The following is a 15,520-nucleotide window of genomic DNA, read 5'->3' as shown; positions in this document are numbered from 1 at the left end:
AAAGGAAATAGTAGAATTCCAATCTGGGGTTTGGTGTGTAAAATACACAGAGCGGACAATGGTAGGCACAATGGTGGTAAATATGAAATTACAGAATGCAGATTGGATCCCCTGGGCATGACCCAAGAAGGTCGACTTCGGATTCAGACTCAATCAGAGATGCGCCCAGAGCTGGGGAGTCAACCTTCAGGGGCTCCTAGAGAGAGGAAAACCCCGTGTCTGACATGATAGATAGCCAGTGGTCTGGGGAACGTAGGAGACGTTTGCAAAGTCCTCGGAGCCCCTTCCTGTCCTGGCCCTGCGGAGTCCACTTCCAAGATAAATAAACTGGAAATCACTTTTGTGCCTTCCAGCTCTAAGTTTTTCTGTGTGCGTTGAGACTGGTCTGGGTGGGAGCACGTGACGCTGCAGTCTGTAAGGGGAGAGGAACCGGTACACAATATGGGTCTTCAGATAGTGGAGAATAATTGGACCATGGGATTATTTTCCAATTCTGGCCGTTAGATTTTTTGCAGTTGGAATAGCAAAATTAATTCGTGATTTTAAGAGCAGCCGGTCCAGGATGCAAATTTTAAAATTCAGATACAGATGTAAGCTTGGGATTGTTTTGGTTTATAATGCCTAAAAGTTCTGTTATTTTTGGAGAGAGAAAAAAATTGTATATGTATTATTAAATAAGAATAACAATATGAGGATTGATTGCCTTCGAGGGCGTTACTTGACTGACTTTTTAAACAGAAACACTTCAATCATTAAAATCCCTCCATGCTGGTCAAGCCTACAGACCGCCTGTATTTTGACTGAAGTATTATTTTTACTGCAAGATAAGCACCTTTACAAAGCAAGTTGAACACACGATGACAAACCCTCCCTCCCTCCCCCTTTTGCACATAAGTGATTCTAGTACCGCTTTGAGGCATCCCTCAAGTAAAATAACATATAAATAGAATGTGAGAAATCACCACATTTTCTAGACTCCACACTTAGTATGAAAAACAAAACTTCCCTGTGCCCCAGCATACCCTCTAATTTTGTTTCCTCTTAACCTAAGGATTTCATCCTGTTCCATGTCATTTGTTGTAATAAGCCCCCGGACATATGAAGCGGGGGGCTCCTTCGTCCGCATGCTAGGACCCCTACACCCCTCCCTGGAGAGGAAGAGTTTGCTGGTGCAGACTGGAAAGGAGGGCCAACCTCAAATTGTTTCAAACAATTTCAAAATTGTTCCCATTATTTCAAAGTGGTAGAAATTCAGACACAAAAACCATTTGGTTGGAAAGTTCATTGGTGCACTGGGGTTAAAGTGACCCCTCGCATCAAGGGTACCCTCCAATGGTTGATAAAAGGACGGGAGGGAAACAGAGCGGGCTGTGCGAAGTATGAATTTGAGTTTGAGTCTCAACAGAGATAAGAAAGAACCTAAAGGGATGGTCCACCTGCCAACCTCACCCCCCAACCCTTCAGTTTCTTTAGATCTATTCAGTTGCAGAATCTTGGGGATGTTGAAATCTTAAACAAATGCTACACCAAGGGCTTACAGAGAATGCCTAGGCTTTCGATGGACACCTGCACCATTTTCCCCTCCAGGCCCATCCTCAAGAGGTTCTCTCTCTCTGAAGGGCAGTTAGTTACAGAAACAACTTTATAAATTTGCTCTTCTTGGGATATGGCTCTGAGCTCAAACTTCTACTCCGTGAGGAGTCACTTTAGTAAGTGACACCGAAAAACGGTTTTAAGATAGAAGAAATTGTTTGTTGTTTGTTGTTGTTGTTGTTTTTTACACTAGAGACAAATAAATGGCACTAACTTCTATGGTTATGGCTCACAAGCAAAAAGTACTTTCCTGAAGTGTTTTAATTATCCATTATTATACCATTGTGCTTTTCTGAAAATTGTCCAAATAGACGTCCTTAGGAAACGTTGCTGTCTCCTTGGTAAACTGGAATCGGTCACCTCAATATTAGCAACCAGCCTGTCTATGTGATAACGTCCCCAAAGAAATGGTCCGCAGGAAAGATACATGTTTATTTTTCACCTGCTTTTAAAAAACAAATGGAAGAGACTCACGTGAAAAGCCTACATGCTCCTACTTTGATCAAAGATGATTTCAGAGGACCAGACATAGAAAAGTGTTAGTGTCTTCACTAATCCTCTCAAAGGTAACGCACACAAGCATTGAGGACGATTCTCCAAACGAAGCCAGTGTGTCCTTATTTACAATGGTTTTAAGTAATACATATATTTTAATCACCTATGGTTAAGATGCATTCTTTTAAGCCCTGTCACGGATCAAAGTTAGCCCTAGCCTGGCACGGCACACCTAAATAAGGGTATGTCATTCTCCCAAGCCCAGCCCTGTTCTGTGTGCATTCTGTTCAGGAACAACAGATTTAATCTGCCCTAAAATGTTTACTCGTCTTCGAATACATTCTCCACACACCACTTTGTATTAATCACAAATACACTTCTTACAAACTTCAATGTTTAGGCCAATATGACTTCTTCAAATTCCTATAGAGCTAATATTAAGCATGCGGACTGACATTTAATAAAAACGACTTGATTTAATGATTAACTCCGGAGATTATGACAAACTGTAAATAAGTCATTTCCGTGAATGGACTTGCTATGGGTGTCACACGGCCTCTCAAAGCCACTCTGAATATCCTCACTGAAACTGTTACTCACTAATGTGCTACATTTTAAAGCCAAATTGGGTTTTCACTCTTCTCTTGCCAAACGAACTAGAGAGAATTCCTCCTATAGCAAAATGCAAGCTCCACTGTAAACCCACTCCTCAAGATTAGAAAGAGGGTTGGAAAGGGCCAGAAAATTCGAGAAAAATCTCAGTCTTCAAAAAATTGTTTTGTAAAGGACCCTGCAGCCAAGGGAAATACCATGCTCACATAAACCTAGGGATTGGGATCAACGCTAAACTAGCAAATGTTGAACTAGAATCAGAAAAGTTAACTGGTAAATTCATCTCTTTCAAAAAAAAAAAAAAAATCTGAGTTCTTTCAGGTGCTTGAGCATTTCAGGAGAAAGCCACTCTGGGAGCCTGAGTTATCGGGATAATTAATTGAACAAGTTCGTGTAATAAGGCATTTGGGCTTAGAAGAGAAACTTTTCGAGCTACTGTTTGATTTCTATGACCTCATCCTTTCTCATTACAATGTTTTAAATTTAAAGAGCTCAGCTCCGTTTCTGAGAAATTACAAAAATTCGAAACAAGTTTTAAGGGGTCAGTCTGCAAAAATGCTAAAAGTCTCATTTCTAAAATGTCTCTGAAAATAAATTGCTATTTCTAAAAACCTCCAGTGACATCAGTAAGCTCTGACTGCTGTAGCTAACCCTTCAGGATATTAAGAAAATCTAAGGACGGGGAGGGAGGCCAGAAGCATGCTTCTTCCTCGTCTAACAGATAGGTAGTTCTACCTTTTAGACCAAAGGATCACATACGAAGTTATTTTGCCATGTTTCTGCAGGCAAAGGTAGAAAAATGTTAACGTAAGGGACAAAATCTTGTCAGTGTAATAAACTTGGACTCTAGCCAAAATGAAACTCCTAAAAGCTATTCGCTTTAAAACGACAATAATAAAACTATTGCCTTATTTTTCAAATGGTATAGTCTCTAGCATTTTAATGGCAAATGAGTGTAAGGAAAACAACTGAGCTCTTCTGTCTCAGATTTCAAAATTTCACTTACTCGATTCACTGTACTTTATCAGCAATTTCAAACATCGTACCAAACAATTAAACAAAAACTTGCAAATTACATCTAAAATTATCTGAGTTTCCTAACCTGAGGTATATAAAAGTTTCTCTGATTATATTAGAAATCTGAGAATGGTTCAAGTTTTACCGGAATAAAATGCAATTACAGGAAATGTTGAGGTCTTAGGACATTTTTATTTTTTTAATTCTTATCTGACACAATGAGGCTTATAAAGTCTAATTCTTGTACGCCTTGTGTTTCATTGATGAAACTTGTGAGAGTCAAGGTTTTTTTAAGTAGGGTTACTTCTTGGGTAAGACTCGAATGTTTCTTTTGATGATAGCACAAAACAAAAGATTTACTTGGAAAATTAGTATTTCGGTCATTGTAATGTGCAATTATCATGTAATTTTAATACAGTGTTCACCTTTTTCTAGGCTTCTAATAACCCATTTATAGGTAATCATGACAAGTCTGTTAAGCAAAAAAGTGTCTCCTGGATTCACCTATTCATCTGATAGCATAATTAACTAGAAAGGAAATCCAAAACCAGTATCCTTAACGTTTTATATACTTCTTGGATATTCCCCAGGGACCAACTAGCACACAGTACTGGGCCCACAGTGATCTAGGGCATAACTGATTATCTAAAAAACCAGATGGTTTCAGAAGTAAATGAAATCACATAGTTAAAATACACTTAGACATCAGCCAGATGTCAAAGGGGGAATCAATTTGAATGGTTTCCAACATGATTACATGACAAATTAATTTCTCTTTTTTTTGAAATGTAGCAAATGAACAAGTGATTCCTTCACTTCTCTTAACAAACGCAGAGATTTATGGACTTAATATTTCTGTTCTAGTTTTGCAAGGAGTGTTTGAAGAAGTTATTTCCTCCAAATCACATTTCAAAATATTGTTCTTTAAGTATATCTGGCTAAGTTTAGGGTAGTGCTCCTCATTTTAAATTAGATGCTAGTCAATGAAACTAAATTCTAACTCTCAACATCTTCAGAAAGTTTTGAGGTCCTGTGACCAGTTACTGCAGGAGCTGAGAACACAAGATCCACCCTCCCCAACCCCCGCCCCCACCTCCAGCCCTTTTTAAAAATAAGCTTGTTAACCGCTGCAGAAATAATTTCGTAGAGCTCAAATGTACATTCCCCTTTGACGCGAAACGATGCTTGGTTGATTAAAAGCAAGTGTGAGAGTGCATGTGATAGAAATCTTCCTTCAACGACCACAAAAAGAAACCAAAAAAAAGAAACGCAGGGATTCTAAAGAGTAAATTATTGATTGTGCTCTATGCTTAAAATTTTAAAAAGAAAAAAAAAAATATATATATATATATATATCTTTTTGGATTCCCATCCATAGCCACCCAGGGGGTTATGAGTGTGTTTTCAAGCTCTGGACCCTACATCCCACTTCTTTTATAGAATTTAAGAATATTCACGTTGCTCTAGGCCAGTGTAATGGAAATGTATCATATTTGACTGTAGTGATGTAAAACTGTCTTCCTGTGTATCTTTCAAAGCCTCAGAAGCTATGGGCAAATACAGACCCGAGGATTCCCACTCTCGTGTCTGTGCCAGCCCTGCACACTGTCCTGTCCAGTGCGTCTGTGTGGTGGTCTTGTGAATTCCTGCCATCCACCAGCAGTGTTTTCTCACCCTGACACGCCCAACGAGACGAGCGCAAAGTCGGGACGATGGCAAAAATTAGGGTCCAGAGTCCTCGAAACCTTGAGAATTAAAAAGTTGGGAACTTCTGAGCTCTCCCAGCAACAAAAAGGATGTGTATAGACCATCTTGAACAATCACATGCCTGCTAATTTGATTGCCTAGAATTCCAGTCATTAGCCCAAGCAATCTTCCAAATTAAGACATCCGGTCTCCTTCAATCTTCCACTTACACCAGAACGCAGAAGAATAGATCTGACCCATCAACTTGGGATAAAATTACCCATGAAAAAGGCCTGGGGTGTATGGGTGAGCAGCTAGCCGTGCAGCGTCACCAGGAAAAACCCAGGCTGCCACGCAAAGTTCTGTAGATTCACGGATTGCCAGGGAATTACCTTAACATTCTTGACCTAGGTTGTAGAAAATGGGTCACGTTTTAAAAATGTGCATTAGCATCTTAAAGGACCGAAAGCCCAAATGTTTGCACATTTCCAGTTGAGTGAGTTGAGGCATCCTGATCATCCCACAAGCTCTGGACAGAACTGATATTAAAAATAAAGATGCCACGTACAACACATATTTAGGGTCTACGTAGGACATAATCACGACTGCAATGACGCACACAAGGTTCTCAGTTCATATAATTTATTGCAGTTAGCACACAGTTTAAAAATTCACCAACACACCAATAGTACAAAACTAAACAGCATTATAAGTTATTCCCCCCTCAGGAAAATAAAACATACTATGATTGTCAAAGCTAGATGTCAGTCTAAGTTTTAGAACAAAGGAAGAATGTGAAACTAATAAAAGGAAAAAGCAATCACTCACAATGACCACAAAAAGAAAATCCAAAAGAAAGTCCGTTTTTCTCAGACATTGATTGTCTCCTCTAAATTAATAAAAATTACTTTAACATAAACTGTATTTAAAAAAACTAGAAACTCTTCAAGTAACTAAAGATAATGCTCCAAGGCCATTTTCACAGCTTTTTTTTGTTTGTTTGTTTGCTTTAAATGCCATTACAGCCAAATTAACACACATTTGACCAAATATTTCCAAAACAGTCCAGCAACACACAATGGAGTTTTCCATTCAGTATCTTAAGCACAAAAATAGGCTATGTTTACAGTAGTTAAGGCGATCAAATTTTAAACAAAAGCAATTAAAAAAAAAAAAAAGGGAAAAACAGCAAACGTTTTCCATGCTACTCCCATAGACCTTATTTGTAAGTGCAAGACAGGAAAACAAACACTGTGCAAAATGCTTTTGCCCTGCGTGCTGGTCATTAAAACCACACGTTGGGCTGCAGCCTCTGCTGCCCCGATACACATAGTCTACTAACCCCCTTCCCCACCTTCCCCACGCCAATCAAGGCCGTCCAGTCCTTTCAGCCCGGGGCTTTTTCAGTCCATAGAATCTTTTCATGAGTCGGGGGTGGGGGGGGGGGATGGGGAGGATGAAGGCAGGGAGGAGGAGGGAGAGAGGGTGGGTGGGTAAGGGAGCAGGGAAGAAAAAGAGAAGGGGAGCCACCCCTCCCAAAAAAAAGGAAGAAGAAAAGGAAGAGAGAGAATGACCTATTGTCGGTTTGTGCAGTAGTTACTCTAAAAACGCTCAGCTGGGTAAATGTGTACACCTAAACTTTTGAGCCGGCATGGGTTTTGTGCAATTAGAAGTTTGTTATAAATGCACACTGCACATGCAAATCTTTAAGCCGTTTGTAAACATTTATATTTTCCTTGTTATGTAGCGAAGTTATCAATTTGCAGCTTAAGTTTGTATTCAGCTTAACAGTTTCAACTTAAAGACAGTGGGAAAGTCAATTTAAATTATATAAAATAAAAATAAAAACAGTGCATTTACGTTCTTCATAACACCAGTTTTTTCCCCCAAACGGTGCTATTTTTTTTTCTAAGGAAATTAAATAATTTTCAACTCACTCGTTAAAGTTATACAATGCAAACAAAGACAAAAAATATATTGAAACTCATGCATTTCTGTAGCGTTAATATTTACTTTTCAAGACTCAACTAAGAGCATCAACACAACCTGTCAAGTTCTTTGACACCCCCCCAGCCCGTGTAATCAGTTACAGTATACAAGAACAGTAATTCACATTTTTCAACACACAGTTCAACACTGCTGAAGCTGCAATATCCTTTTCATCCCAAGCAAACCTTCACAAAGACAGCGTCCCAGTGATCCCAGTGTACGTTCAGAATTTCTCTCATTGGGAACCGTCAGAAAACCAGAAGTTGCCACAGAAAGTTTTAAGTCAACTGCTTGTTTAAAAATAGATAATCCAGCATTTCAGAAATTTTCCATTTGGGTCTAAAAGCATTCAGGTTTCCAACAGCCAGAAAAGATTCATGCAATTTTGTGACCTATAAAGAGGCTAATCAAACTGGAGGGAATTTCTACTCTGAAAAAGGAAAGGGGACGACGACGACGACGACGACGACAAGAAAAAGAAAACAGAACAGAACAGAAAAACCGAACCAAAACAGAAACACAAAACCAAAACAACGTGGAAAAAGAGCGAGAGAGAGAGCGAGAGAGCGAGAGAGAGAGCGCGCTCAGAAGACAATGCAGTGGCGACAGAATCAAGCCCTGTGAGAGCATCCTGTGACAGGACGAGTTGTTCCAGAGGTCCTCGTCGGCTTCCTTCCCCGACCCCCTCGGAGGAGAAGCCCCCGCTAGTCTCCGACTTGCTCCAAAGTCTCTTTTACCAGAACGCTAAATTAGTGAGAGTCTCATGCTACTCTAAAGTGCAAAACCGAGTTAACGCCCCGACGTTTTAGTTCCAGGAAACAAGGCTGCTTTTAGACCGTACCACAACTAGATAGAGATCTATGTATAGATACGCATATATATATATATATATATATGTATATATATATATATTATTTATATATATATATAGATATAGAAAATTATTTCCAGAGTTCTTGCGAGCTATCTTCTAAGGTCCAGTCTCTGACAGTGGGCAAGCTCAGGGCTTCGCTTTTGACCGACAACGAGTTCACCAACTCACAGTGGAACTTGCGGATGTGTCTGTACAGGTCCCCCGACTGCGTGAACCTGCGCTCGCACCACTTGCAGGCGTGCGGCTTCTCGCGCGTGTGCACCACGGCGTGGCGGCTCAGGTTGTGCGAGTACTGGAAGCTCTTGCCGCACTGCGTGCACGTGTAGGGCTTCTCGCCCGAGTGGGTCCGCTCGTGGCGCTTGAGCGTGTACATGCACGAGAAGGTCTTGCCGCACAGCGAGCAGGTGGGCACGTTGACGTCGGCGGCCGGCTTGCTGCGCAGCCCGTCCTGCTCGCGGAAGTGCGTGCTCAGGTGGATCTGCAGGATGTGCGGGCTGGGGAAGACCTTGTTGCACAGCGGGCACATGAAGATCTGGCCGGCCGGGCTCAGGATGTTGGACACGTAGGGCAGCAGGCTGCTCTCCATGCCGCCCTCCACCGGGCCGCGCTCGGCGTCCGGGGTCATCATCTCGTCGTCGCTGCCTTTGTCCTCGCGCTCGAGCTCCCGCAGCACCGAGTCCTCCCTCAGCGGCGCCAGGTGCGCCGGCTCATACTGTACCCTGGCGTTAGTGCTCCCGCCCTCTTTCACAGCGCTATGTTCCATGTCATAGTCACTAGCGCCAACCTCGCTCTCCTCACAGGAAGCCTCTTTCTCCACCTTCACCTGCACCAGGTTGCTTCTCAGCACGTCCTGTGAAGAGAAATAAGAGCTGTTCAGATTTTCAACTCCTGACAGGCTGGACTTGACAGACAGGTCCAGCACACAGTCAACATCTGCCGAATCCCTCACGGAGGTGACAGACCTCTGGGACAAAGACTCGCTGGAGCTGCACGGACTGGCCACTGTTTTGCCGGCGGCGGCGGCGGCGGCGGCGGCGGCGGCGGCGCCGTGGGGCTCGGGCTCCCCGCCCGCCGCGGGGAGGCCCGCCGAGTCCGAGGGCAGGCGCATCCACATGGTCCCCGGCTCGGCCGCCAAGTCCCTCTTGCCCGGCAGGAGGTTCAGTTTGTCGTCTTCGCCCTCGTCCTCGTCGCTGGGCAGGTCACCGGCCATGTGGCTGCTGCCGTCCGAGAGGCTCTCGACTTTGTCCGAGCAACTGGAGGCGTCCTCCTCCTTCTTGGTGCTGTCCGCCTCCGTGGTGGCTTTCTCTTTCAGCTTCTTTTTGCAGACTTTGACGATGTCATACATGTGCAGATAACTGGCAGCTGCGAGCACGTCTTCAATGGGCAAGTCTTTGAACTGGAGTTTCCCTTCATACATGAATTCCAGCAGGAGAGCGAAAGCTGGGGCTGTAACAATGTCGCTGTTCAGATGAACAATGTCCCTTTTGTCCAGCTGGTCCTTGTAAAAGAGGTGGAAGTACATGCTGCACGAAGCCAGCACAGCTCGGTGCGCGCGGAACTGGGCATCTCCCACCAGCACGGTGCAGTCACACAGGAAGCCCTGGTGCCGCTGCTCGCTCAGACACTGCAGCAGATGTCTACTGTGGTCTGGGAACTCCATGCTGTCTTCATAACCTGCGGACAGACAGACTTCTCGTGAGAGCCGGCTCAGGAGCAACCTTCCAGCGCTCGGGGGCCGCCGGTCCCCCCGCGCACACACGCACGCGCGCGCACACACACACAAACACACACACACACACACACACACAAAGATAGTGACAGTGATTCGGCTAGGGCCGCCGAGGTACACGTCCCTGCATTCTAATCAGGCTTCTGACCCCGGGACTACCAGATCATTCGCACAAAACCTAGTCCACCCGAGGAGCAGAAAAAGTGCACTTTGCAAACTTCCTCGCCCCAGCCCAACGGTCCCTGATGCATCTCCACCTTCCTGGAACTTTCAGTTAAGTTTCAAAAGCCTTCATTTCAGTGCAGTCTCTTACTGAGAAGAGGAATTCAGCTCTCTTTCAGAAGAAGTGAAGCTACTCACCAAATTATGTCCCACAAAACCTACAAAACAGCTTTAATTTCAAAGGGAACAGCTCATGGAATGAACAAAGAGAAGTCCCAAACACGTTCTGAAAGATTCAGAAAACTTGTTCAACCGTCCTTATTTTATTACTCTTGATACAGGACTGCACTTAGAAAGCTCGATTTTAACGCACACACTGGCTGAATCGAGGGGGAAAAAATGAAATCGCATAATTAGCCCAGAAATTAGCAAACAACTCACTTTTAAAGTCAGAGTGTTACAACAACAAAAGCCCTGTGTATAAAAACAGATGTTAATGCCTTAGGATTTGCAGGTATGGCACACATGTACGAGATCAGAGAGAACTACACCAACAGATGGAAAAGATCATCTTTACTATGAACGAATCCAAATATTTTTTAAATGAATTGAGAAAAAAAAACAGTAATATTTCTTTGTAAAACTCTGTACATCCAGAATATCAGGAACCAGAAGGGCTTCACTGAACTCTGAAAATTCTCATCTAAACTTTGATCTGTTGCAAAGCAAATGAATTCCATACTAAAATTATTTCAAACTTTCAAATGAAGGCGTATCGCATTCAAAAGCTTTACAGGTTCAACATCCACCCCCCCCCACCCCCAAAAGCCTTGCTAGAAAAAGAGAAACTATTTTTTTTCCCTGACTCTGCCTTACCTCATGCGACAGAAAATACTTTGTTTCATTAAAACTTGATATATTTTTGCTTTCCCACTAGCTTCTATTCTTTCCAATATGCCCGGCTGCCCTTGTTTTCTGGTGAAGGAGGGGCAGATGGAGAGGAAAGGCGAAGATGTACAAAGGGTCAAAATTCAACTGCAAAATTCAACTCCTTAAAAAATTCAAGAAAACCCGACTTCCCCTTTCCTGTGACCAGAAGCAAGGTTCCACACCAAGCAGCTCAGAGTGCATGTGGGCAACGGACACACAGCAATTTAATATTCCAGAAATTACCTCCCTGCTTTTTCTCCACTTTGCCCAAGATGGACCAAAACTTTCACCCTAGCCCCCCAATTGCCACGATGCCACCGCTAGAATAAACCAAGATTTACAATACAATCACTTTAAGTGCCCCACAGCTAACATCAATCCTAATCCTTGAGAGGGCTAAAAATAAAGATTGGAGGGCAGCTCACAAGGTAGCCGTGATCAAATTAGGAGGCTGAGAGGACAGAGAGGGACGAAGAAGGAAGCTTATAAACATCTGATCCAGCTGACTGTGGCCATATGGCAGCTGCTGCCCAGATAAAGAGATTAAGAATAGAGGAGTGCGATTACAGCTGTCTGGCCAATTCAGGCAGCTCAAATCTACAAGTTCTAAATTAGTCGCTAACACAAAAACTCCTGCAAATAATTATTGTTATGCTGAAATAAAAGCTCTCTTAAATATATATTTGAAAGAGAAATGAGGAAACCAGTCACACTATTCTCCTGGGGACAAAAGTTTTTTTTTTTTCCTCCCTTTTAAAAAAACCTTCGGTTTCAAAAGCACTACAGCTGTATGTTTCAGTAGTGCTGCTGAATGTTTTGAAGAATAAAGTTTCACAGTGGAATTAATTACACAACAATCTAGCTCCTTAACTAGAATAATCTTCTCATATAAGTTTGAATGCTGGATTCCAGACAGTTGACAATTTCTCTCCCCCCTCCGCCCCACAAGCAAAAGGAATCTAAATAGCAGTGAACAACCACACGAAGCATTTTAATCCAAAGTGATCTCGAAAAGCAACATTTCAAAGCCTTCCTTCTCATTTCAAAACTTGCAATATTTCTGTGTATTAAAGTTATTTACTTGCTCGAGCAAAAGGGATAAAAATTAAAACTAAACAAGCCCAAGACTCCCAACCCCAGTAAGATGTTCATTTAAGACTCAGTTTCATATATTATTCCTAAACTGGGTTAGAAAAGTAATGTGATTTTTTTTTTAATTAAATAAACAACACACCAAAACAGAAATATGCTCCGTCTAATCTCTTGCTACTCCTACCTTTAGGACACATAAACCTGATTAAGTCCTTTCCTCTGAGTCTCGCTGGCTCCAGGTCTGTTACATCGGTGGAAAAAAAGCAGACTAAGAGAGACAGATGCAAAGTGGAGATGATGTTAGAGAGGAATAAGATACCTTCTCCACCACAGATCCGCACACACTAACTCCCTGTCTGTGTGTTAGAATAAAAGGCTGAGGGATGGCAGGCTGTCAGCTGCTCTGACATCATGTTCAGATGGAAATGCTACCTCCAGCTGTGCTCCTTTTAATGCCATATGCTACTCCTCTACACTCCTGCCACCAGCTTTTTCTTAGGAGAACTTTTCTCTTCTGTTAGTATAAACAAAATACTTCAAAGTCTCCCTTTTTTTCCAAACTTTCTAACAGAAAGAAATGGAAAAACTCAGCATATGGAGTTCTACTGTATTTATGGAATAGCAACACTTCTGTCTTAAGTTGGTGGACTGGCTTGCATACTGACAGCACACTCAAGCCACGGTGCTATGCAGGAAATCCAGATTCACTTTTATTCAACTCCAACGTTTAGTTTCAAAGGCAGCTTAGGGGATATTTTTAAACCAACCCAATTGACATCTCCAGTCCCATTTCGACATTATTACGGTACTTTCATTTTTTTTTTTTTTCTTTTCTGCCCAGATAATGGCATACGTGTCTCAGAATGCTGGAAGACGAGACAGAACTATTACTCCGGCCCGGTTCACCTTACGATTTCACTCTCATTTTGTTTTGTCTCCTACTACTTCTCGATAAAATCTCTCACACTACCACTTCATGCAAATATCGGCTCTCGGTATCAACAAGGTGAAACTGCACTTTCTGAAATCCTGGAAAGAACTTCAGCTCCATGAGACAAATTAATAAACTGATACAACCTGCTACGGCCACTTAAAATGAGCGCTGCACCTGCCTATCTGATCTGACCCTCCGCTCAGAAAAAAGCAGAACTTTGTCTTCCCCTTGATCTGTGTCCCATAACAATCTTTTTTTGGGTCGCTCTGTAATGTTTCACAATCTCAGGAAAACCTTTCAGCTTTCAGTAAGAAGGGGGGGGGGGGGGCGCAGATCTCTTAAGTTTGGGAACTTTTAGCTCGACTTTGTGGGTCTTTTCTAATGGCTGATGAAATCCTCACGTAACCCCAGGCTGGGCTGACCAGCGCCCTGCAAGGTGCTGCGACATCTGTGAATGTCAGATACATCTCCACAGACTCTGGGGACCGTGAGGCGTAGAAAAGGCCCGAGGCGCGAGTGTTGCAGCCCTGGTGATCAGCCCTCCATCCTCATCAGGAAACCGCGGCCGAGTAAGAGAGTAACAAAAACCAACGTCTCTGTCCAGTCCTCACTTTGCCAAAGTCACAAACCTAACTTTCTCTAACTTCGCGGTGAATGACATAATGACGAACGCCTGTTCGAGGCGGCACTCTTCGGAGCTGCATTCCTCCTCAGCCACACAATCTATTCTCCACAAATGCCCTCGCCCCATTCCAATATATCAGACATTAATCACCCCATTTACCCAGTGGGGTGGGGGGTGAGTGACAGTTTAATGAGTCCCAAGCACCGCAATGGGCCAGCGACTCCCACCCCACAAATCAACCCCTTCATAGTCTTGCTACCGCGGGGTCCAGAGAGGGTTTGCAAGGTTGGGTTTTTTGTTTTGGGTTTTTTTTTTTTCCCCCTAAGGAGTGGGGGGCAAGGGTTCGGAGTGGAGAAGAGCGGAGCGGGGGAGAAATGCAAATCTCCATGTAGTTCACCGTGCAGAAAACACACGGGGAAAGAGGAAGGTTAAACCACAGGGAAGGAGGTGGAGGGCGGAGAGCCGGTGCAGCAGGAAAACACCTTAAACAGCAGACGAGAAAACAGACCCGGGTCACAGCAACAACAAAAGAAAAGTCGTAAGAAGAAGCCCGCGGGAGGAGGGTGGCTGCTACCGCTTCCCCGACGCCGCGGCGCGCGAGCCCCCGGGGCCTCCCGGCAACTGCACCAGCCCGGGAGGGGCCCCTCCCCCGCCGGCCCCCTCCCCCCCCCGGGCGCCACTGCAGCTGCACCGGTCCCCGGAGCCGCGGCCGTCCCGGGCGCCGCTGCAGCTGCGGCGGCTCCCAAGCCCCCTCCCCCAGCCCGCCGCCCTCCGCACCCGGGAGGCGCCGCCGCAGCTGCACCGGCCGGGAGCCCGCCCCGCGCCGCAGCTGCACCGGCCGCGGGGCGGGCAGGCGGGGGGCGGGCTGGGGGGGGCGCGGCGCGGAGCCGGCGAGCCCGCACCCCGCCCGACCCCGCAGCTGCGGCGGCCCCGTCCCCGCGCCCGGCCTCCCGCAGCTGCGCCGCCCCCCGCCGCCCCAACCGCTCCAAGCACACAAACTAACTCCACTCGCGGGGGCGCCCCCGGCCCGGCCCGCCCTCCGCCCGCTCTGGCCCGCCGGCCGGGGCCGCACAGCTGGCGCCCCCCGCCCGCCAGGGGGGCCGGGCGCGGAGGGGACGCCGGGTCAGGGGCCGGGGCCGGCGCCGGGACTCACACGGAGCGGCCCTAAGTCACCGCGTCCCCGCCGCCGCCGCCGCCGCGTCCTCCGCCTCCTCCTCCTCCTCCTCCCGGCCGCCGCCGCCGCCGCCGCCGCCGCCGGACTTGGTGGGCTTCCTCCTCCTCTTGCCCCCCTCCCTCCCGGCCCCCCCGCCCCCCAATCCCGGCTCCGTCGCCCGCTCCCCCCTGCCCCCTCCCTCCCTCCCACCCACCCCCGCTGGCAGCCGGAGGAGCGCGGCGGAGCGAAGAGGGCCCCACTCTCAACGGCTCCCCATGGCAGCAGCCCAGCGGCGGCCGCAGCCTGCCAGACACAGCGAGGGAGCGAGCGAGGGAGCGAGCGCGGAGCCGCCGGCCGGGGAAGGGGGGGGCGGGGGACGGGGGGGGCGGCCGGGGGAGGGGGAGGGGAGGGGGCGGGAGGACGCACCACGCACGCACGCGGCGGCGCCGGCCAGATGTTCCCCCCCCCCGCCCAGCCTCGGTCCGCCCCTCTCCTCCCCCTGCCTCCCTCCCTCCCGGCGTTGGGCCTCTGCGATTGACCGTAAGCGGCTGGACCGGCGCTCCCCGCCCGCCCCCAGCGCCCAGACTCCTCCAATGGGAGGGCGGCTTTGCAGGAGGGCGGAGGGAGTG

At 46.2% G+C, this 15,520-nt stretch overlaps 1 protein-coding gene across 2 annotated transcripts; it reads right to left on the bottom strand.

Moving 5' to 3' along the window:
* Positions 1 to 6,028: 6,028 nt before the first annotated feature.
* On the bottom strand, positions 6,029 to 15,012 carry ZBTB18 (zinc finger and BTB domain containing 18). 2 transcript variants are annotated; one of them, XM_045084661.1, is made up of 2 exons: positions 14,892 to 15,012; positions 6,029 to 9,940 (listed from the first exon to the last, which is right to left on the bottom strand). In XM_045084661.1, the coding sequence occupies exon 2, from the start codon at positions 9,924 to 9,926 to the stop codon at positions 8,334 to 8,336; it is 1,593 nt and encodes a 530-aa protein (XP_044940596.1). In that variant the 5' UTR covers positions 9,927 to 9,940; positions 14,892 to 15,012; the 3' UTR covers positions 6,029 to 8,333. The 2 variants fall into 2 exon arrangements, with proteins under 2 accessions (XP_044940596.1, XP_044940595.1); XM_045084660.1 differs by lacking the exon at positions 14,892 to 15,012 and adding an exon at positions 12,364 to 14,402.
* Positions 15,013 to 15,520: the final 508 nt, after the last annotated feature.

The sequence above is a fragment of the Mustela putorius genome, unplaced genomic scaffold, assembly GCF_011764305.1.
Source record: "Mustela putorius furo isolate JIRA1106 unplaced genomic scaffold, ASM1176430v1.1 tig00000785_pilon_pilon_pilon, whole genome shotgun sequence".
Lineage (NCBI taxonomy): Eukaryota > Metazoa > Chordata > Mammalia > Carnivora > Mustelidae > Mustela > Mustela putorius.
The sequence above is the reverse complement of the archived record's forward strand: the minus strand, read 5'-3'. Positions and strand labels throughout refer to the sequence as shown.